The sequence below is a fragment of the Mchenga conophoros genome, linkage group LG20 (assembly GCF_057382185.1).
Source record: "Mchenga conophoros isolate Kocher_MC1m ecotype Shallow Benthic linkage group LG20, M_conophoros_male_GT1.1, whole genome shotgun sequence".
NCBI classification, from domain to species: Eukaryota; Metazoa; Chordata; class Actinopteri; order Cichliformes; family Cichlidae; genus Mchenga; species Mchenga conophoros.
In genome coordinates, this window is record NC_140545.1 from 10205499 (window position 1) to 10229980 (window position 24482).

At 41.5% G+C, this 24482-nt stretch overlaps 2 protein-coding genes across 5 annotated transcripts; one reads left to right on the forward strand and one right to left on the reverse strand.

The window, feature by feature from the left end:
* Positions 1-1223: 1223 nt before the first annotated feature.
* On the reverse strand, positions 1224-12724 carry LOC146550384 (uncharacterized). The gene is made up of 9 exons (XM_085260179.1): positions 12584-12724; positions 10502-10595; positions 10189-10363; positions 9111-9256; positions 4328-4504; positions 3979-4095; positions 3750-3836; positions 1765-1912; positions 1224-1547 (listed from the first exon to the last, which is right to left on the reverse strand). Exons 1-9 carry the CDS (start codon positions 12595-12597, stop codon positions 1528-1530), a joined length of 978 nt encoding a protein of 325 aa, XP_085116305.1. The 5' UTR covers positions 12598-12724; the 3' UTR covers positions 1224-1527.
* A 3267-nt stretch (positions 12725-15991) lies between these two features.
* Positions 15992-23600, forward strand: LOC146550385 (solute carrier family 35 member E2A). Of its 4 annotated transcripts, none has more exons than XM_085260166.1 (9): positions 15992-16059; positions 16875-17350; positions 18918-19053; positions 19240-19367; positions 19550-19670; positions 19750-19803; positions 20099-20171; positions 20273-20418; positions 21418-23600. In XM_085260166.1, the coding sequence occupies exons 2-9, from the start codon at positions 17083-17085 to the stop codon at positions 21644-21646; spliced, it is 1155 nt and encodes a 384-aa protein (XP_085116292.1). In that variant the 5' UTR covers positions 15992-16059; positions 16875-17082; the 3' UTR covers positions 21647-23600. The 4 variants fall into 4 exon arrangements, with proteins under 4 accessions (XP_085116292.1, XP_085116293.1, XP_085116295.1 ...); XM_085260167.1 differs by lacking the exon at positions 15992-16059 and adding an exon at positions 16070-16297; XM_085260169.1 differs by lacking the exon at positions 15992-16059 and adding an exon at positions 16310-16446.
* Positions 23601-24482: the final 882 nt, after the last annotated feature.

The following is a 24482-nucleotide window of genomic DNA, read 5'->3' on the forward strand; positions in this document are numbered from 1 at the left end:
GTTGCCTGTTATAGAGACACAACACCGGTTCATCCTTTGATAAGGTGTTTTTTATGCTTGAATGATTCATCATGATTCAGTTTTAAGTGGCTTAACATACACAAAAACATTCCTCTGAAAATCCTCGTGTAAAAGGTGACTGAAAAGACCACTTTAAAAAGTTACGTTGACGTCAGCCTGTTATTGTGACGTCAAATGTTGTTGTACTTCTCTCCATGCCCTTTCATATGATACATGGTTTCTTGGGCAGTGACAATTATGGTCAAGGTCAAATACAAGGCCTGGTATATTGTTGTGAAGTTTGAAAACAATCCACTAAGAATTGTGGGTAATATAAAGTTATTAGTGATTTTCACTTTTGGTCTGACCTTGAACTTGACCCTAAATTAAATCAGCTCGAGCTGTTATTGGTATGTACCATCACACAAAATTTGAAAATGATATATTGAAAACTGGGCGATACACTGCTAACGAACAGACGGACAAACAGAAGGATTACACACTCCCTCCCTTTGGAGAAGTACAACAACGTCTGGCTCACTGAAAGCAAAATATGAGGAGTGGATCGAGACTTGCACAGAGCTGCATGTCCCAAAAAGATCAGTAAATCAAAATGTCAAAGTTTTTGTTAAAATACTTTATTAAGAACTTTGGATGAAAAAAACAGGAGCGCATGAAAGTGCAGCAGACAGTTTAAAAAATATGTCAATAAAAACACGGCTAGTCGTGGTGGTCGACTGCACGAGTTAATTTACACATTTCTAATTTTAAAAAGCAAACTTAAATCAGTCATAACTGTGAATACAATTTACAGGAAGAAATCACATTTTTTAAAAAGTGGAGGATGTTGGCAACGCTACAAAACTCGATTTAGGTGTTAAAATGCATATTGGTGTAAAAACGATTATATGAAGCTGGTTTACAAACGCATGTTGACAGGATACCAGAACAATCTACCTGCGTGGCGACATTCAAAGGAAATATTTTAGTCGTGCCACAGAGAGCGACAGAGCGTACGCTCAGCAGGGGTAAAAACAATGGAGCTCATAGACTCAGTGAGCCATGCTTAGCTAATACACGTAATGCACTAATATAAAAGTGTTGGCACAACCTGGATAGTGAGGACTTAAATACAGAGAGCTGCATCGCACGTCATGATGCATGCACGTATTCAGGTACAGACTGATCATATCAGATGCAAACATCTGATATGATCAGATTCCTTTTTCGGTTACTGTTTGAGTACTTTTATGTAAAATTATAATCTGTTGGTGTTGTTGTTGTTGACTGAAATAAAAAATTAAAAAAAAAAACCCCTGAGAATTCATTTAAATTCTGTAAACAGGGACGCCGCTGAAGCCAGAAACACATTAACATTCTTACAGTATACAGAACATGGAAAAATAAAACAATGCTGAGTGATGATTTTGGCACACTTGATGCTGAATACAAATGTGAGCTTCGCGGTCAGCAGCACGGTGCTTTAAGCCCACAGCGTGCAGCTGTTTCCTTGGTCCTGATGTTTTATCACCTGTTATGTGCAAACACTGTGAAGAGCAATAAAAAACAAGGGTTTCAGTATTCTGATGCTCAAGTTTGGCAGATTCAGGAAAACTCTGGTTTTCTTACAATCAACATCTCGAACAAACAAATTCAGGGTATTTAGGAAGAAACAGAAACTGCTAACTCGGTGTTCTGCAGATGCAGTGTGTGTTTAGTGTTGTGCTCAAAGTAACTCTTAAGGGACTGAAGCAGTAAACTCACTTCTCTCTCTCAGGCCTTGTCCAAAGCTGTGTACCAGTCTGATGAGGCCCCAGAATAAAACCACTTTGATCACCAGTGAAATCAAAGCCCCGGTTATAGCAGCTGCCTCCACTGTGTACGTAGTGTCCTGGAACCATTTCTCTGCCACCTGCGATTAAAGCAAAATCATTGTTTCCCCGCAGGCGCCTGTATCTGAGCGCACGGCTCAGCCAAAGAAGGGAACGACAACATGCGGCGTCATCCTCACATCACAGAGGCGCTGTCCTCTGTGATGTGAGCAGCAATCGTGTCAGAAAGTGCTTTTTGGGGGGTCTACTGGAAATACTGAAAAACACTGGAAAGTAACTATTCAAGTGCTACGCTAACTGCATTTATTACTGCACCTACATCACTCCCTGATGAGCAAATGCCCAACTTCACAGCACAAATAAACGGATTTGAAGTCTTGGAATAAAAAAGGTTTATAGCTGTTTCCACTGTGTTGCTGTGCAGGACTCACTGTGAAAGGAAATCTCTGCTTTGAGTGACTTTCGTAGTGACAGAAAGACTGTATAAGATGTCACCTGTTATGCTAGCCATGTTAGCATCCCATTTAATAATACAGTGCACTCCGCTACCCAAGCTTTACATCTACTATCATCCATTGATTGTCATGTCCAGATTTGAACCTTGAGGCTTCAAAAAGGTAGCCAGCAAACTAACAGGTGACATCAGTGGCTCTGCCATCTGATATATACAGTCTATGAAACTACAAGGACTTTTACAGCCCAGCACCAACAAATTTTGGATAGTGTGTAAAATGTAAATTAAAAAACATCCAGTGATTTGCAAATCTCGTAATCCCATAATAGAAAAATCATATTTGATGTATGAACTGAGAAAATGAAATCATTTTGAATTTGACAGCAGCGACACGTCTTAAAATCGCTGGGACAGAGCCCAGCATCCCCTCTTCTTTTAACAACACCTCCACAGTTGTGGGTCTTTTTAGTTGTATTTTTTTATTTCATCGTGTACCAAACTGGGGAACAACCTGGACTGCAGGAAAGTCACTACCGCACCCAGACTCTTCTACTATGCTGAAATATCCAAGGCCTTCCCTGAAAAATCTCTTGCCTTGATGGGAGCATAAGTCCATTTTAAATGAGCTTTGGCGAGGAGAAGATAGTGGCCCTTCTGGATCAAGTTCACATTTGTGGACGTGTTCACAGTTTTCTGTAATTGCTCCTGAGCCCCTGCAGTGATTTCCATGCTAGCATCGCACCTGTTTCTAATGCAGTGCTGCCTGACGGACGAAGATTTAGTCCTTGTCCCTTGCGCACAGAGATTTCTCCAAATTCTTTGAATATTTTGATGATTTTATGTTCCGTAGATGTGAGATGTTCCAAATCTTTACAATTTTACATAGCAGAAAATTATTCTGAAATTGTTTAATAACTTGTAGATACAATTTCTTTGCACATCTTTACTCCTGAGAAACGCTGCCTCGCTAAGAATATCTTTTTATACCCAATCAAGTTACTGACCTGTTGAAAATTAACCTAATTAGTTTCAAAATGTTCCTCCAGCTGTTTCTTTTTAGTGCCACTTACTTTTACAGACTTTTGCTGTCCAGGTCCAAACTTTCCTGTTTTATTGTAAATAAAGTTCATGAGATTTGCAAGTCATTGGATTTGGTTTTTATTTACATTTTCCACATTGTCCCAAAAAACTCATCACTGAGTCACACTGGCACAATTTTCAAATTATAAATTCTCACAGATATGATAAAATGTGTATTGATCCTCAATAGAAAGATAGCCCCCAACAAAGGCACCGGTCGGTCATATTTGAAGTGCGAGTTGTGTGACGTACTTTGGGACAGTCATTCCTAAGCAGGATTATTATTAGGAAGACTCACTTCATAAAGCACACTCACACAAACGGAACAACAAAATGTGTAGTTAAATAAAATATCTGAATAAATGAGGGAAATCTCAGCCTACCGTGTACATCAGATACACAAAGAATGCCACCTGAGGAACGTTCTGCGCCATAAAGATCCAAACCAAAACTTTCTTTTCCTTTAAAACCTAAAAAACAAAAACAAGTGGTTACAATTGGCTGCTCTTCAGCTTGTGACTGTTTAAAGTGCATCTATGTTTCTTGTCCTTTTTGGTTTATTGTCGCTTGTGACTCTCTGGTGTGACCAGAGGATGTATAAAAAGGTCTCACCGCAACAGCGCCCACAACTGTAGTCAGGATGGCCCAGAACACTCCGACACCCACGATTATGTTGTTGGCACCAGTCGCCGCCAGGCTCGTTGTTAAGATCAGGGCACACAGGCACAACTGAAAAGGTCACACCAACAGCACAACGTCACGAAGCCGCTCATCAGCTCTGTTAAAAACAAACTCACCTCACTGTTGGACGCTGAACACCAAGGAAAAAAAGCATATGACGAGGAGCACGTGCAGGGCGACGTGCAGGGCGACGTGCAGGGCGACGTGCAGGGCGACATGCTGCGCGCGTGAAATGCCAAAAATTTCCACTGTAAAAAACAAAAGGAGAACGTGCGTGTACCTGAGCCTGCAGGTCAAAGGTCACCATGGAGAAACACAGGTTTAGCAGGAAATACTGCTCTTGAAGGCACTCCAAGGCTCCGCCCACACGGAACGCCATCATGTTCGGTCTCCGGATGAGCAGCGTGGTGCAAAAGATGTGCACGACGCCCAGGGTGACGATGCACACGAAACGCACCTGCCACACAAACAGATCGCCGCTGTTCACTCAGTTTGTGCTTCAGGTTTGTGCACGGTGAAAAATTAAAGGCAGTTATTACATCAAATTATTCTCTATCATTCATATCAGTCACCCGCCAGTAAAAAAGATGGTTCAGTTTGCAGAAATGTGGCATTATTCAGTAACTCAACACTCAGCTGCATGTAGACTGTCTGTGATATGAACTGCTCTTCCTGGGGCTTTGCATGCTTTTAAACAGAACACTGGTGGAGCTGTAACAGGTTTACCACCTTAGCTTTTATGTATGTTCAGCAAACACCAACACACAGCAATAACCATCAACATGTAGTCTCAACATTCACTCGTTGGATCACTCATTCACACATACAGTCACAGTGACATCAAGTGGTGGAACTGAGAATCATCTAAACGGGAAGTAATCGTTCACGATGCCTGCTGACACCTGTTTTGTTTATTTTGTTTCCTTTCGTGTCTTAACAGCAGCAGCAGGAAGCAACGATGACACTATTCAGAGCTGACGTATACACAGTCGGGTCCAGAAGGATTTTGGATGACGGCACAAATTTGATTTCCTTTTTCTTTTGTACACCATGGCAGTGGATTTTAAATCGTCCAATCAAGCATGTTTGAAGAGCAGACTTTCAGCTTTAATTGAAGGAGTCAAAACTACCTGGAAAATTAAACTGAGCAGATAAAAGCTCTGGGCCCTATTTCAGGAAGCCGGTTTAGAAAACTCAGAGTGAAAAACGATACTCAGGGTTGAGTAACCCCGAACTGTCCAACTCGGAATATTCGGTTTCAGAAAGGCTGATAACAAGTAGTTCAATCAACGCGGAGTTGCTTTAACCCCGAGTTAAGGGCGCGCACGAGGATACATAAAGCCCTGATTAGTGGAGCACAGATTAAGCGAGTCACCATGGAGACGGAGGGAAAGAAGGCGCGGTCAATGTATCTTACAGCGCTTGAGGCCGAAATTCTGATGGCAGCATATGCCGATAACATGCAAATTTTGCGGAAAAAAAGTAACACAGCCTCAGCTGCAAAAGAAAGGGAGCATGCATGGCAAAACATAGCCGACAGAGTCAATGCGTGAGTGTTAATTTAAACATTGATCTAGGGATTTCCACCCATTTAACACGTTATTTTATCATATGTTATTTTATTTGTTATTTTATACATTTTATTTTGTGACGTGATGTGAGCGCAGGTGCAACCCAACAGGCCCCAAACGTGCCTGGCAGCAAGTAAAAATGAAATATAAAAATATAGTCTAAACAGGTAAGGTGTAATTGTATTATGAGCCATAGTGCTTGGTCTGTTTGTCCGATGTAAATCAATTGCAGTTAGAGGCTACATTAATTTTCTTTCTGTAAGCACTTATTGAAATTATCTGAGCACATTACAAGTACATATTTGCTTACTCTGTATGCTCAAATGTGACCCGTTATAGCCAACAGAAAAAAAGCGGAGGCCCGAAAAACAGGTGGGGGTCCTCCACCACCACCACTCACAGAGGCTGAGCAGTTGGCTTCCACATTTGTGATAATGTTGGCAGCATCACATATGATCTTCACAGTGCAGAGAACACAAATTAGCATCCATTACGATAATGAAATGATTTGTTAGTTTGAAATGCTACAGGGAGCTATGTACCTGTACATTAATGCTGTGGAAAGACTTCCTGTTCACATAGTCTCCTTCATTTACTGAAGGAGCAATGATTGGAATGTGAGTGCCATCTGTACAGCCAATCACGCCTGGGAACCGTGAGAATAAATGTAAAATTTAAGTAGTAGTTCAAGTATCACCACATCATGAATTAAGTTTCGTTCATCCTGATACCTGCAATTTTGTGGAATCCCTCTTTGATAAATCTTGTGGGTCTATGACCGGGGAACACCACAGACGAGTACAGGAGACGTTTCAGTGCAACTGTAACATTCCTGACTGCCCGACAGACGGTAGCCTTGGAAACGTGCTCAGCGTCACCAATATTATACAGAAAGCTCCCGTTTGCAAAAAACCGAAGTGCAATACAAGTAATATGTACAGAACTGAGAGGATGTCCGCGATGTGTCACATGAGCAATATTAGGCCTGAGGATGTTATTCAAATGAATTATAGATTGTGCTGAAAAACGGTAACGTTCACACAGGAAATCATCAGGAAATGATAAAATGTCCAAACGCGCTCTAATCACTCTCTCCCGGCGGAGAGCTCTGCGGAGAATTTGGGCTTCAACATCTACTGGCTCTTCAAGGAAGGAGCACGCCATGTCTGACACTTCCTACAGTCAGGTTTCTGACAAAGAGGCGGAGAAAGTCAAGGTTAGTTGAAGCTAACCTGCTAGGGGGCAGGTTAGCTTCACGGAGTGTGTTGTCATAGTAACTCACTCAGAATTAATCTAAACTCGCTTTGTGAAACCGAAAACCCAGAGTTTTCGTTAACTCAGGGTATACTTACTCAGAGTTTGCACTAAACCGGCTTCCTGAAATAGGGCCCAGGAGTTCATTCCAAGTGTTTAACTTGTGTTTGGTGAATTTCCCTGTGGAAATCTCTCAATATGAGGCCTGAAAGCATGTTGATATGACCAAAATCTCATATCCCGATAAAAGACATTTCTCATCCTTAGAACATATATACATATATATCACAAAATAGGGCTTTTTCTGTATATTCTGTGAATCTCTGGCAACCCCACTTGTGTCAAGTGTTTTCAGCTGGGAGTGGTGTACCTGGAGTCGAGTGTTTTGACCGATGCATGAAACTGCTGCGAGGAAAAGCCTGTTCTAACGTTTGAGTCTAAGGTTTATTTAGAGCAGCTGACGGCTATTTTTTGCTTCTCATCCATAAGCTCTCTTCACACTCTTTCTCGTGATTCTTGCGTAGTAGTCGAGGTTTGTCGTGGTTGAGTCTGTGCTGGGGACTGGTTTGCGGCAGAATTTGCATAGTACAGTTTCATAACCAAACCATGTCCGTGCTACAGGGGTAGCCCCTCATTTAGGAATAAGGTCCTCGATTTGTTTTGAACAGTCCTTCTGTTTGGAGCTAACGTATTCTGCCTCATTTTTACTGGCTATACTAGGGCTGTGCGATATGACCAAAATCTCATATCCCGATATAAGAATTCTATCGTCCCGATAACGATATAAATCACAAAAATGTAACATGTTCTGTAAATTCTGTGAATCTCGGGCAGCTCGTCTTGTGGGCAGTGTTTACAGCTGCGAGTCATGTAGCTGGAGTCGAGTGTTTTAACCGATGCATGAAACGATACATTTTTAGACATGAGTTGTAACGGCCGCTGTTTTCTTTGTGAGTATTTATTACACGGCGTGCTGCGGGGAAAAGCCTGTTCTAACGTTTGAGTCTAAGGTTTATATTTTAGCACCTGGCGGCTCTTTTTTTACTTCTCATCCGTAAATAACCTGCTCTTTCACGTGATTCAGTTTATTTTGAAAAGTCTCAACAGGATCTTGAGCTTTATTGTAAAAGGTTTATATGGAACATAAACAAGCGGACACGCGATAGTTTTACGTTGTTGCTAACCACAACGCATAAAAACAGGTGCTTGTCCGTCCATCCTTAGTGCGGTTATATAAAATATAAGAGAAATATAAGAGAGTGCAAACCACTGGTTACACTCTAGAATAAGAAAGTGAGATTAGACGTTGCAAGAAAACATCTAAAAGACACTTTGGACAGATGAAAATATGATGGGAAGAGAAAAGTGTGGAGAAGGAGAGAAACCACTTATGATCTGAAGCGTACCAAATTACCTGTCAAACATAGTGTGGGCATGTATTTCTGTTTATTGATGACTACTGACACAAGGAGTACGATTAATGGAAAAGTGTACAGGGCTGTGCTCTCTGCTGAGATTCAACCAAATGCTGCAAAACTGCTAAATCAACCCAAGAGTTTCTCAAGGAAAAGAAACGAGACATTATTGAATGAACAAGTCAGTCACCTGATCTCAACCCAGCGTGCTTGGCTGGAACAGCTCTCTCCGAGCACGTTTTCGGTTACTGAAAACAAAACTGAAGGCAAAGAGACTCACAGCAACTAGCAATGGGAGGGAGCTGCAGTGAAGACTGGGAAGAACATCTGCATTTGGTGATGCTCGTGGGTTCAGACTTCAGGAAGTCAAAAGACATAAAACATATATATCTCAAATTATGTTTGTTTGTCCAATCACTGCTGGGCCTCTTAAAATAGAAAACTGTATAAAACTGGCTGTAATTTCTTACAGTTAATTAAATATTTTGTGAAAAGAAAGCTGAATGAAGTCTGCACTTCAATCACAGGCATGTTAACTGTTTGATTTAAAATCCACTGTGGTGGTGTACAGAGCGAAAACTACAACAACTGTCTCATTTTTGCAGCCATCGGTCAGTCACGCAGGACTTATGGAATATCTTGAAGTTTAATATACTTCTGTCGTGCTAAAGATGTTTTACCGTGTTGTTTTTTTTTACATTTTCTCACATTGCTCATATTAACATTAGTATCTTTTCTGGTTTTGTTCTGCAAATCCAAATCAGTCAAAGTTCTATTTGCTTTTTGCACGAGAAATATTCACGATTCCCTCCAAACTCCTCACCAGCAGCTCCTGTTGGCCTTTCGTACCCAGCACGGAGAAGTTGACCACCGACCGAATCATCACTACCAGCACGCTGAGCACGAACGCCACCAGCTCCTGTCGGTTTTCCTGCAGCACGCCGCGGATGATGTAGTAGATGCAGAACACTGCAGGGGCCAGACAACAGGCAGAGCTCACATGCAGGACAAGCACTTTGAATAAAGATGAAGTATTTGTACTGTGTGTGCACACCGTTTCTCAATCATATAGCTTAAGGATATAAGTATACGATACAAAGCTTTTAATGAAGCTCTGTGTAAAAAATGTTAATGATCATGAACAAAATCAGTTACTTTGCTACTCTGTTCATCAAACATCTCCTCAGAGGTAACGTTTACTCTGCACTAAGCTCCACAATTTATTTGCTAATCATTGCATTTTGCTTTTATTTCGGTTTTTCACAGCATCCCAGTGTTTGTTGGAAATGACGCTTCGAAAGCGACTTTAACCTCCTAAGACCCAAACTCTTCCACAGCATGTATTTTTAATTTCTCTTTGATATTTGTGCTGATTCGGACCTGATGAAAGTAAAAACAAAGAATTACCTGATGTTTTTTAACCTGATTTTTGTTTCTAAGAAAAATGAGAGCCACATATGAGGATATTCGTTTAAAATTTTGATAGACCAGTAGCAGTATAATGTCCTTGTAAGTGGATATCAGGCCCTTGTAGAGCAAAATTGAGTATTGTGGTCTAAATAACCCAAAATGTGATGTCCACATATGTGGATGAAAGGTCATAGGAGGTTAAGCAAAAGTCACCATTTCCTCAAATCTCTACAGGGCAGGTAGAGAGTGCAGCTCAAGTCATTTTTATGGGAAATGCTTCAGCGAGCTGTAAACCTGAGCTATGAGGAAATAAAGCTAGCTCAGTTGACATAAATCCTCACTGAACACATAAGCCACTGGAACTGGCTCCTTCCACTGAAGTTTTCATCATATGATTGCAACAGAAGAACTTCTGCTTTTTAAAAGGAGGCAGTGGGGGTGATGATGAATGCTGCAAATGTCTTTTTTTTTCTTGCCCTCAACAAACTCACCTATTCCAACTAGCTGGATCAGCGACACAGTGAAGTTGTCCTCATCGGACACGTCCGTGTCCGTGTGCTGCTTGTAGAGGCTGGACACGGTGAGGCCGAGCAGCGCCAGCAGAGACAGTATGGCGAAGCAGAAATAGACCTGCAGCAGGCGCGGCAGCTCCGACCAGCGCTTTATCTGCAACAGCATGGAAAGGACAAAGAATGTGAGACAACCTGTGATAGCCACAACAACAACAAAAAAAATCACAATCAAAGCACGACAGGAATGAAAACATGTGCTTCGCTTCCCGGCACGGCAGCACCAGTATCTCACCGGGCCACATGGTGTCAGGATCAGTTCCTGGTGTCTCGGCCTCAGGTTCGGAGACGGAAGGTCCGAGCCATGTGGCTGGTTGCCCAACAGAGGACTGAGAAAGTAAACAAATTTTACATAACTGCAGAAGATGATATTCATTCAGGTCACTAAACTTAAAAAAAGCACTGCTCACTGATAAAAAGAGAAACTCTAAATAAGCCGGGATCCTTCTTCCTGTTACATGCTGCACATTCAAATACAGAAAACATCCCACAGAGGAGGACAAACATAACAGATATTTATCACAGCAAACATTTGAATGTGTCACTGGTTTCGATAACAACATTAATGATTGCTCGGTGTCACAGTGAAAGCTGTGTCTACTTGTGCATTTCCTCCTACAAAATATCAAAGGTTTTCTTATCAGAGGACCGGATCATAAAATAAATATGTTTGCAGCACCTTACTTCAGCAAATGCTGAGGTCTATAAAAAGGGACCCCAGGAGACGACAAACACACCCCTTGGATTTAAATGTATTATCTCCCACTGCAACTTGTGCATGCATGTGCTTTTCACATTTTGAAGAAGAAAATTTGAAATGGACACAGTGGACCGGCGTGTCTATAACATGCTTTGTCGTGATATTGATTGGCTTGTTCTGGAGCTAATACTCTTTGCTGATGATGTTGTTATATATGCATACAGTAATAATGAAACTGAAATGTTCTACCAAACATCCGTGATTTCTTAATTGATATTAATTATTGTATTACTACACGGTCACAGTCTGGCTTTAATACTTTAAAACTATTACAGTCTTTATATAACAGAAGATTGGAAATATTTAATAGAATAGCATTATTGTTATCACTACTGTTTAATTTTACAGAAGCACAGCTTACGTGGCTTTGAAAATCCAAGTATCCAAATTATGTGAAAATTTATAAATAAGACAAATATTCATGTGTTAAACATGTGTTATAAATTTTCACATAATTTGGATCCTCCACCTTTTAGTCATTACCATACTATTAGGGTAAATAGAAAACCAAACTACACAGAATACATACAATATTTTTAAATATCAGTTAAAAAGATGGCCAATCGATAACCAGAATTGCCAGCACTGAGGTGGTTTTATCTTGTTTCTCTTTAATACATCTGTCTAACTTTTCTCCTTTTACATTTCAGTTTACATTCATGCATCCCCAGCAGGGCCTTGAGGTCATGTCATCAGGGCCAACTGGTTGTGCATCATACCAGGCTGAAAACTATACGAGGCAGAGCTTTTGCAGCAGTGGCCCCCAGACTCTGGAAGTCTCTCCCTCTGAGCTTCAGATCTGTAAACTCAAGGGTCGCTTACAAAATGCAGCGAAAAAATTTTTAGATTTGCATTTGGTTTTATCTTGAAAGGTGCTGAAGAAATATTTTATATTTAAGTACTTACATTGTCCCAATTAAAAATATACAGATAAAAATGCAGAAGTCCTTATTATTACTGCTTATATAGGTTCTTAAACAGTTAATACAAAGACAGATATTTCCCAGCCAGGTGAAATTACTCCATTGGTTGGGAAACTGTCTAGAAACACCATCTTGTAGACAGTTGATCATAACCACGTGACTTACCAAGAATTTCTACAGTTGAATGAATCGTGCCCCTTAGTTGGGGCAACTAAAAAGACTGAATGCAAAATACGTTTTAAGCATTAATGTGTCTTTCCTGTTTTGTTCCTCTGGTCGTTTGTCTTTGTTTTATTTGGCTTGCATAAATATGACTTTATTCATATTTCTACAGAGGTTACAGTCGTCCGTGCCAGGTTCAGTCCTCCACATACAGAAGACTTGTTGAACCATAAAGCCTCTACATTAGCTCAGACTCCATATAAAGCTTGTCAGATGAAGACTCACAGTTATAAATAACAATAAATAACCCGTTTATTGATGTTAATGGGTGTGTCCGGTTATAACGAGATAATAAGGTGTACATGTACCAGCTGTCTGATTACATTTTATCACGACACAAAAGCTCGGTGACTAACAGAGAGAGAAATAAAAAGTAACTTTTACAGTTAAATGCACGAATTAAGCTGCTCACCTTATCTCGTCCATTTCCTGGCGGACTACAGCGCAGCAGCTTACATTCCCGAAACCTTTTCAGTTCGTCTCCACCTCCAGCCCACACAACTTCAGTTTCACATTTTGCAATGTAAACAACGGGAACAGTAGCCTGGCTAAATTCTTCTTCTACTGCTTCATTTGTTGCAGCGCGAAGGTGCTGCTGCCCCCTCGTGGACCACAAAGAGGCTTGCACAGATTGATATTCACATTTTCATATTTTATGAATTAAATATATATTTTAATAATTTATATACTCTGCTTGTCAAAAGCTTGGACACATCTTCTCATTAAATGCTTTTTCTTTATTTTTACATTGCAGATTCTTATTGAAGGCATCAAAACTATGAATGAACATATTTAGAATTATGTAGTAAACAAAAAAGTGCAAAATAACTCAAAACATGTTTTATATTTTAGATTCTTCAAAATAGCCACCCTTTGCTTTGATTACTGCTTTGCCATTCTCTCGATGAGCCTCATGAGGTTGTCACCTGAAATGGTTTTCCAACAGTCTTGGAGGAGTTCCCAGAGATGCTGGGCACCTGTTGGCCCTTTTGCCTTCACTCTGCGGTTCTTCTCATCCCAAACCATCTCGACAGGGTTTAGATCAGGTGACTGAGGAGGCCAGGAGATCTGGCACAGCACTCCATCACTCTCATTCTTGGTCAAATAGCCCTTACAGAACCTGGAGGTGTGTTTGGGGTCATTGTCCTGTTGAAAAATAAATGATGGTCCAACTAAACACAAAATGTGATGGGGTGGCATACCGCTGCAGTGTGCCTTCGATTTTGAATAAATCCACAACAGTGCCACCAACAAAGCACCCCCACACCTCCTCCTCCATGCTTCACGGAGGGAACCATGCATGTAGAGACCAACTGTTCACCTTTTTTGACATGGCAGGTGGAACCAGAGATATCAAATTTGGACTCATCAGACCAAAGCACAGATTTCCACTGGTCTAATGTCTATTCCTTGTGTTTTTCAGCCCACACAAATCTATTCTGCTTGTTGCTTTTAATTAGAAGTGGTTTTCTAAGACTTAGTCTAAGTCTTGCCCTGTCAAGATGCCAATGTTCACATTTTGGACAGAGAACACAGGTGTGAATGGCCATTGTGAGCGACCATCTTTGAACAGAGGGGGTGGCTTACGGCACCAACTGTCTGCCATCTATAATCCAGATTTGAGATCCCTCGCCAGACGCTTTAACACCCACTCACATCCTGGGCCATTTGACCTAAGTAAATAATATGATAGGGTGGGGCTAGGTTTCACCCAAAACCTTGGCTGATTGTGACCCACACCCATTTTCACACCTTCGCTCATGTGATTAGGCATAGGATTAATCAGGGGTCCATGACCTTCTTAGGGACACTCCCAATAGGATTTAAAAATCTTGGACTCTCCATCAATTGCTCTTAGAACTGAAGACGTTTCTCGTATGAGAGGTGAAACGTCTTCAAGGAAACTCAAAGAAGTCCAGACACTTTTCTTTCCAAGCTCCTTAGACTACAGTGACCTGAATGACTGAGGACCTTCACAGACATATTGCCTTGCACTTTGTGAGAAACACCCTTCAATTAGTGCAGGAGCATGAAAGGGAATTAGTAGTGGTTTCTTAGCAGCTATTTGACCATAAAGGCCTGATTCGTGCAGTCTCCTCTGAACAGTGGATGTAGAGATGTGTCTCTACTCTGACTATGTGTGGCATTTATCTGGGCTCTAAATCTGAGGTGCTGTTAACATGCGATTTTTCTAAGGCTGGTGACTCAGATGAATTTATCCTCAGCAGCGGAGGTGACTCTTGGTCTTCCTTTCCTGGGGCAGTCCTCATGTGAGCCAGTTTCATTGTAGGGCTTGATGGTTGACTGCACTTGGGGACACATTCAAAGTTTTAGTAATTTTCTGGACTGACTGATCGTCAGTTCTTAAAGTAATGATGAACTGGTAAGCACATCCAGCAAGATACTACGACCTCTAACTCATGATTCACTGGAGTGGCCTAGTGTGTGCAAGAAAAGGTTTCCCTCACTTTTACATCACCAACAACCTGGACTGTTTGAATGAACAAGGTGGGGTTCATGGTTTCATGTTGGTTACCATATCCTGTTTGTCAGCTCCAACCCATCAGCTCATTCAGTTCTAAGCTAAAAACCACCAAAACCACAAAAACTATGAAAACTACACATGCCACTGGGCTAGAGTACTACTGATCTTACCACAGCCACGTGTGTTAAAATATAAATCTACTTATGTGATATGCTGATATCCATTAATTACGGTAAGTAGTTGAAGTCATCTCCAGGTCTGATATTAAAGCTGTAAACACCATATATAAGAATCCATTCATGACAAAAAGCACTTTGAGAGCACAAACATCCGCTAATGGAGCTCACTCTCTGTGCAGTATTTACTTTACAGTAGCATGACAGATGTTTACTTTGATTACAGACATTATGGAGGAGTAGGTAATGGGCAATAGATATTGATTTGTAAATAAATGGAAATAAATATCTTATTGTGTAATGTTATACTACAGTATATTTTTAACTAACTGGGCAGCTCATTATTTTTCTTGGGAATAATTCCTTCAAAGGTAAAACACATTTTGGTTTGAACTTGAAAGAAAGGCAGATGTGTAATATAAAGGTGAGCGGTCAAATGTAACATGATATTTGGATGTCAAATATAATGTTGTCATTAAAATCAAAGGCAGCAGAATTTCAAGTACAGTTTTAAAGATAAAAGGCATTTTATGAATGTTTGACCTTATTTGAGCTTGAATGAGAGGTCAGGGTCAAATGTGACTTGATATTTTACCTCTTTATATGGAAATTTCTTTATGTTGACACCACACATTTGTTTCCTACACACTGTTTATTTCTAAATATGCCGATTTCTCTGTCTTTATTGTCCATCCCGAGCCATCTTGGTAACAGTGCTAGGCGTTATTTGCTTATTGTTTATTTGGTTATTAATACGTCTGTATTAATAGTCACCAATGAAATTAGATTAAAAAATATGTTGTTCTCAACATTTTACAAACTTCACCACGTGTGCTGTTGCAGAAGTCATTCCTCTTGTGCCGACGGAAAGCTGAGAGAATGTATAATGTTTTGACAAGTGTCAAGTGTGACGTGAGCCCCACCGGAAACACGCTGATGGCAGTATGAAATTAAAAGCACAATTTAATTAATTAATTAATTTTTTCTCCAGAAAAAGCCAGGATTTTTTAAAGACTATAAATAAGTTTGAAAAAGACGTTTAGAGAGATATTTATAATGAGACAAACTTGAACTCCTGACCCTCTGGAAGACCGCTGCATTCGCCGCTGGAGATTTTATTTTGAAACTTCTGATCTGTGGCTCTTTCGATGTTACTTGACGCATGCGCATTGTTAGCAACCATGTTTCGAAGCCAGGTGCACAACTGTATGTAACCTAGAAACAAAGGTAAATTCTCTTTAACAGCGGGAAGGGTGTTGCGATGTGGGTGTTGTCCGGTGTGGATGAGAGCGCAGCGTGCTCTGTGGGTGACGCCCGCCTTGTTATATTCAGTGCAGCAGCAACAACAACCAGCAACGGCTGCTAGCTAACCTAAACTTCCTCCTGTGATAAGTCCGTTGCCTCGCTGAACCAGTCTTCTCAGTATTTGTCTGTACAAGCCTAGGCAGTCAGGTTACAGAGAGAGGTAAGAGCTGGGTCTTCCTCGTGACGTGATATTTTTGAGTAGTTTTATCTCGTCACTGCGAGTTTCTGCGGGAAGAAGCTAGTAGCCACCCCCAACCTTGTACGTGTCAACCTTGTTTGTGTGTCGTTGGCGGTCCTTGAAGCCTCGCTGTAAGTCAGTGTTATCATCGGTTTAAGTGAACTTTGATCTGGTTTCATTCACCGTCTGTCCTCCGTCCTAGTCCTAGCCACATGTACAGCTGCTCCTTTCACTTGCAGGACTTTAACGCTGAAGGTTAGTCGTGCAAAAATTAATAACATAACAAGCTGATTATATTCATGTTTTCATCAACGGAGGATACAGTAGATACGCGTTATATGCAGTGAATTGCCTTTATATAACATAACACAGCTTACCGTGTTGAACAGTTTATGAAGTAATTTCACTGTGCACTTGTGTTTCTATGTAAACTATTGGAGCAGTGTGGGATAAATGTGCTTTGTTTGGTTTTTAAAGTAGGGCACAGCATTACAGAGCAGGGTGATTTATTTAAAGATTTTTTCCCTTCCCTGTGATCTTTCCTTTTTTTCCCCCCCAGTATCTGCAGCAGAGGACTAGTAAGGAAACACCAAAACAGGAAGTGATTTCCAATAGTCACAGCAAGACTGAGAGGTAGCTTGCTGGACATTTCAGAGGATGGACTAAGAACCAAAAAACAAACAAGCAAACAAACCCTAAAAAACTGAGCCACATTAAGAGTCCCCCTTTTGGTGGGGCCCGCGGGGGGCCCTCAGGCAGCAGGAATAATGCCGGGCAGCAAGCAGCCACTCTGGTGCCTCTTGTCGCAGTTACGTAGCCGCCAGGAGCGAGTGGTGCTGACCCGCAGTGAGAGCCTCCCGGGGGAGCAGGTGCTGAAGATCACGGTAACGGAGACTACGGTGATCGAGGCAGAGTCCGGGGTGTCCAACTGGCGCTCCATGACCTATCTGGGTCTCTGGTACTTCTTCAGCTTCTGCACCCTGTTTCTGAACAAATATATACTGTCGCTGCTGGAAGGAGAGCCCAGCATGCTCGGTAAGAAGTAGTAAAATCATTCTGCTGCTTCTAACACTGATTAACTGCAATAATCACAAGATAAGAAAAGTGCACCTCAGTCATGAATCTTAAGATTAATGAAAAGCCATTGTGATTCAGATTGATGAAGGGCAACTTTCACATAAAACTCAAGAACGGCTTGCTGAGACAATACTTATTGTTTTAGATTGTAAAACTACCAGTGCAGCTGTGGGTAGGTGGTTTGGTGCATTCAAGGAGATTTTAATTTACCAGTAATGAGGACCTGTGTGCAGTGGCGGTCCTAGCCTGTTTGGCGCCCTGGGCGAGCACTCCCTAATTTTGCACTCCAGTATGAACACCCATCCCCCAACCCGAGAATCACCACAACATAACCTAATAACCTAACCTACACCTTAGTTCACAGATTCGCTTTGTCTAGGGTTTATTTCTGGCATTTCACACAACCCAGGATTCAAATCATGAATACATGATGGACTTGGATTTACAACGTTATGAATGAAATGTGCTCTATTTGGAAGCAGCCGGGCCCCTCCCCTTTCGAGGGGTTGTGTGTGAGACTTTAAATCATCAAACTCTAAATTCTAAATGTTAAATTGTTATTGATCCCTTTACCCCTGGTCCTAAAGTGTATATTTATTTTTTTACTCTTCTTATATATATATATTGTTTGTTTACTTGCACTGCTGTAACAGGAGCCTCGTCGTATCGTCTCTCTATATACTGGACTGTATGTAGCGGAGATGACAAAGTTTACTTTGACTTCAGCAGCGAGCAGGCGCACCGAGGGCTCTCGCGCTCACTTTTCGCGTATAGAATTTTGAAAAAACATCGGTGCAAATTACAAGTCTGTATCATGATGTCTGGTGTTTTCGTGTTTGTTGGTTTGTTTTTATTTTGTTTTACTTTGCGAGTTGGTTATTAGATGCTGCTCCAGCCAGCCAGAGAATCCCCCGCCGCCCCGCCCTCTCCTCCCTGTGCCGCAAGCAGCAGGCGCACCTCGCAAACGGAGGGCGCCCTTACTCCCAGCAAATGGGCGGTAGAAAACCGATCGGTGCCTATGCCATTCCCACTATGCGCTGGCTGATGTCAATTTATTTATTTTTTTTGCCGATGCCCGTGATGCCACCCCCACCACGATGCCGCCCCGGGCAACCGCCCGTGTCGCCCGTATCAAAAGCCGCTACTGCCTGTGTGTGCTAACTGTATGTTCATGTGCATACCATTTTTGTTTGTTCAACTATGAACCGCGCCTGAGCTGTTATACAGGCCGTTACAACATGCCAAAGCAACGTGCAGAACAGCACAGCCAAGTGAAAGGTAGTGTGACAAGATGACAGAAGTGAAATTGCAGTGACACAAATGATCAGGTGATCTGAAGTTCAGTTTAAATAGACAACTGTTTATCCCACATCAGTCTGATGTCAGCATTTTTGGCATGAATGGACCCTCATAGTCAGACAGGAAACATTCATTACAGCAGTATTTTGAAGTGTTTTCTCCCTCATGAAAATTAATGTCTGCCTTTGTATTTTTTTGTGTTTTTTAACTGCCATTTTCTTGCTAGGTGCTGTTCAGATGCTCTCCACCACAGTCATAGGCTGCTTAAAGATGTTTGTTCCCTGCTGTCTGTACCAGCACAAGTCCAGAAACGAGTACCCCTCCAACTTCATCATGATTATGCTGTTTGTTGGACTTATGAGGTGAGATTGTTTGCTATCCTGTAAATATGCAGATTAATAACAGATTGAATGCATGCATTTGAAAGGAAAATAGACCTCATTGAGAATTTTGTGTTTTGTTTTTTTTATAAGTGCAGCTTGATAAGAAATTACTCTTGACTGTTGTTGCAAGTTCAGCACAGACGCCATCATTGTCTCCACTTGCAGGTTCACCACAGTGGTTCTGGGCTTGGTGAGCCTGAAGAATGTTGCCGTGTCATTCGCTGAAACAGTGAAGAGCTCGGCGCCCATTTTCACAGTCATCATGTCAAGACTGATCCTCGGGGAGTACACGGGTAAAGTTCACGTTGCTGTGCTGGCTTCAGGGCGTGTCTTTCATATGCGAAGGAACAGTGAACGCCTTATTGGTGTTGGCGTGCCTGGGTGTAGTCAGACCAGTTAGGCAGCCGCAGCTCTGGTTGCTGGTTTAGTTTAGATAAACACGGGGATTCATTTCACCTATCCCTTTTGTGTGCAGGGCTGTGGGTGAATCTGTCCCTGTTCCCAGTCATGGCCGGCCTGGGCCTCTGCACAGCCACCGAGATCAGCTTCAACATGCTCGGCTTCTCCGCTGCTCTCTCCACCAACATCATGGACTGGTACTGGAGCACACAGCACAGCTTTTCCACCAGCGGTGTATTCCCTACTTTGCCCTAACTCTTGTCTCTCTGATCTCAGCTTACAGAATGTATTCTCCAAAAAACTGCTAAGTGGAGACACATACAAATTCAGGTAAAATCATGCTTTAATTTAAACGGGTAGTCTCACTGAGAGCGAGGTCTGCCTTTCAAGAGAGACCTGTGTACAAAAAGCACATACATACAAATAGAGACAAACGGCACATTGTACATGATCATAACTGAAGAAAAACAAGTGCAAAATGGATAATTAAACCCTTTAAAAGACTTCAGTGAAAGCATTTAATGCAGCTTTTTGACTCTAAGCTGTAAAAGGCTGATGGGGTAAACACACAGCTCTTTTTTTTTTTTTTTTTTTTTTTTTTTTAAACTTGGTTGTGTTATTTCAGCCCTCCCGAGCTGCAGTTCTACACCAGTGCGGCAGCAGTCATCATGCTCATACCTGCCTGGCTGTTCCTTTTGGTGAGGCAAAACAGAAGTTCTTAATTTCCAGACTTGTTAGGCCCTACAATGCTTAAGAAAACAAGCGGGTAACTTTCTTGATGGTTCTGTTTAATTTCCAGGATATCCCCACGGTTGGGAAGAGCGGACAGAGCTTGATCTTTAGTCAGGACATCATCCTGTTGCTGCTTTTCGATGGTTGCCTGTTCCACCTGCAGAGCGTCACTGCCTATGCGCTCATGGGAAGGATTTCTCCTGTTACTTTCAGGTAGGACACAAAGTCAGAAGCACTTTATCCTGCATGCCATGAGTTTCTTGGAGGCCATAGTTCCTGCTACAGTTAATTAATTGATGTATTTGAACCGCCCACGCTTAGCTTAGTAGATAACCAAGTTACACCAGTATCATCTTATCTTATCATCTCACCGGCACTGACTAAAGTCTGTTCTCTGCTGTACTAGTACAGTACAGCACAGCATCGATTTGCACCTCAGTGCTGTCTATTTACAATAGACAAACCAATCCATTAGTGAGCGTATCTGAATCCACAAAGTCCAGCGTGTTTGGCTCCCTATCCCACCTGACAGATGGGATGTGTGCTGCAGATTCCAAAATAGCTTCAGTGAAACCACAAAATGCTTAAACTTTACCGTGCTCTGCACAAGAACACTAGAGACAGCAGCAGAGATGCTGAGGCGGAGCGTGCCCAGTATGGGAATGCTCTTAATGAGCTCGTGCACATATCACTGTATATTTCCCAATATAGACCTTTTAGATTCTATAGGTGGAAGTTATTAAAGGGGGCCTACTATGCCCATTTCCAGCTCCATATATTTTTCCTTGGGCTTGAGTTGATTATTTTGTATATGCTTCACTGTTTATAGCGGGTCTTTGTGCAGGTATTTTAGTTCCATCTCTCTAAGGCGTCCCCTGATTTAGCCCTTTTCTTTTGATTGGTTGTGCCCCACTAACAGCAGCTTGGTGAGGCTTGGAGAACATGTTAGGGATCGCTCCTTTCTTTGACATCACACAGAGCCGAAAGAAGAAAAAAAAATGAGAGAAGGAGCTTTTAAAGCAGTCTGATATGTCATGAAGATAACTTATATGTACGCTGAAATTAAGATTGGAGACTGTTTAATCTGAGAATTCACCGTTCTAACATTTATATGCAGATCATAAGGATGAACATATAAAAGTCATATTAAGAAGTTTAAACTGGATGAATTTGTTGTTAGCCCCAGTAATAATCATCCTCATTCTTCCTCAGTGTTGCCAGTACTGTTAAGCACGCCCTGTCTGTGTGGCTGAGCATCATTGTGTTCAGCAACCAGGTAACCATCCTCAGCGCCACCGGGACCGTCCTCGTGTTCATCGGGGTCTTCTTGTACAACAAAGCCAGGCAGTTCCAAAGAGCAACCTTACAGGCCATGGCTGCTGAGCAGAACCACAAACCCCTTCTCCACGACCAGGACTTCAAAGCCTCTCAGTCTCACTGAGTAGCCCGCTCTTAAAGCTGTAGTGCTGCCTGAAATGAACTGGAAGCATCAATAGTTCACTCCCGTTCAAGAGCTTCTGTCTTTCAGGGTTCCTTCAGTGTCACTGTTAAAGTAAACCATTTGATGGCTTGATGAGCTGTGGGTGTGTGACCGAGCAGTCAGCCATCAGTCATCCTGTGGAACATTCTCACCAGTATTTCTTTGTACCTGACCGGATTACCACTTTAAGCCTTTTTGATCCTTTCTTTGTCTTTTATTGGTCAGTAAAAGGAAGCTCAGGGTGTTTTTCCTACATTTGCATTCCATTACAGGCTAGTTTATCTCTCATCTGTGGTATAGCAGCTACTAAACGCATGGGAACTGCAAAGCTCGGACACTGTAAGATTAAAAATTTTGTAGTAATGTTAATCTTCATTGTATAATCCAGTGTAAAATGTATCTTAATAGCGTCTGAGTGTAGGGCTCCAGTGCCCGAGGTAGGAGGCCTTTTTTGAGGCTTGTCCAGCCAAAGCTTAAGACTGCTTTACACGTTAGTAATCCATGTGTAAACACTTGGATGCCACATTATTGCATTCTGAGAATGCTCATCCTCTATAACGTTATAGCTTTTTTCACTTTTTTTGTTTTGTGTACACATAAAGCTGACATGACCACTGATCCACGCTGGGACGGCAGCCCTGTTAATCTAATCAGGAAAAGAGGACTGAAAGAAGGAATAAATGGACAAGCTGCTGTTTTTATACATTTATAACCTTTTTAAAAAACAGTTTATTACAACTTGAGTTTTATTTCTGTAGTTCTTGCCAGTGGCTATCAAGCTTTGTGTCTAGCAGTGCGCCAGCTGTATTTTTATTTAATTTTTTTTTAAATAAACTGTAAAATCAGCACTTGAGGCGTTACTGTGAGTGTAACTATGTTCCTTTGATCACTTGGTTAACAGATGTTTATGCATCTTGTTATTTTTGGTGAGTTGTTAAACAGAAATGAATTTTAAACTGAAATAAATGAAACACTACTTAATAAAAGAACCACAGCTGCGGTAGTTTTCCGGAACCTCTTCGGTGGGCACCATATTTTGTGTGCCTGCTAATCATCTGCCGTAAACATGGCAAACTTCCTGGTTCGGCTCTGCTTGCTGCAGTTGTAAACACTCGGTTCTCTTATGTGGTGACAGAAACTTGTAAATGCTCACTTTTGATTGTTCCTCAAACTAAAGGAATTATTTACCATATGTGGAAAACAGCTGATGCTTTCCAGGCGTTCTGTTTTTCTTTGTGGATCTTTTCCTGTAGAACTTACTCCACATTTTGCATTTCTAGCATTTAAAAACCCCACAAACAACAAAAATAAAACCCAAGTTGCAGTAAAAACAAAAGTCATCCTGTGCTTGTCACTACAAATTTACACAATCTCAGTTCCTCCTTCTGTCCTCGCTACTTCTAATTTCAGCATCCGACCTGAAAGTGGAAGTTCCTCCACCCGTATGTAGAAAGTCGTTCTGACCGTACCCAGGACATGTCTGTCTTATTCAGTTCCAGTTTGACCGTTCTTGCTGTGCCTCGAGAAGCAGCTTTTCTTCTTCTCTTACATGTTTGTGGCCACAGTTTAACCACAAGAGCTAACTGACTTGAACTTTTTGTCTTTACATTGAAAACATTTTTTTTTTCTCCCGTGTGGGCTCTGATTGAACATTCAGACGTTAAGAATTGATCTTTTTATACTAACCTTCCACTTTGAGTCTTTGAAATGCTGCTTCAGGAGGCAATTTTCAACATGCAGATGCTTTTTTTTCAGGCTGTTGACCAGGTTCAAAGTGTTGAGGTAATGATGAGCTGTGTTTGGAACTGTGCAAATCAAAGGTGTAAAATATTTTGCAGAGGATGTAAAAATGTTTGATGGACACTGTGCAGAAGATTAAAGTATTTTCTTTCACTATGCCGCCTGTTTAATAGTATCATGTGCTGTTAATTTACACACAGTGTACACGTATCCTGATTATGGTAATGCACTCACCAGCCACTTTATTAGGAACGCCCAACTACTTTGAGTGGATAGGCAGGCTGCAGTAACTCTAATAATTTAAAACCAATGTATGCAGAAGAGCATCTTTGAATGCACAAGAGGTCTAACGTTGAAGTAGATGGGCTACAGAAGCAGAAGACCATAGTTGGGGCCACTCCTGGCTACAATTTGCACTTGCTCACCAAATCTGGACGTTAGAAAACTGGAAAAACATTGCTGAGATTACTGCAACATTCGGATGACAGATCCAGAATTAGGCATGAACACAGAAGCTTGAGTATTGCTGACCATGTCCATCCCTTTATGACCACAGCGTACCCTTCTTTTGATGGTTGCTTCCAGCAGGATAAAGCAATATCACAGTCTCAAACTGGTTTCTTAAACACAATGATGAGTTCACTGCACTTAAATGGTCTCCATAGTTACCAGATCTCAATCCAACAGAGCACCTTTGAGATGTGGGGAAACGGGAGATTGAAATCAGGGATGTGCAGGTGCGTGATGCTATCACATCAATCTGGAACAAAATCCCTTAGAGTTTCCAGGTCGTTGCCCAATCGATATGTTTCCGGTATGTAAAGTGTATCCACTTTTTGCACGTGTGCACAAGATTTCTTCTTGATAGTTATTTTAACACTGAGAAATATGTTGACAGAGCACTAAAGCATCGTCTCCTAAAGTAATAATTAAATCTTTCCTCGCCAATATTTACTTTTCTTGCCATAGCCTTTTCTGCTCTCGGGCCAATCCTTGAAGCACTGTACTTGTGGACTCAACGTTTTATACAACATCTGTCACTCACCCAAAAAACAAA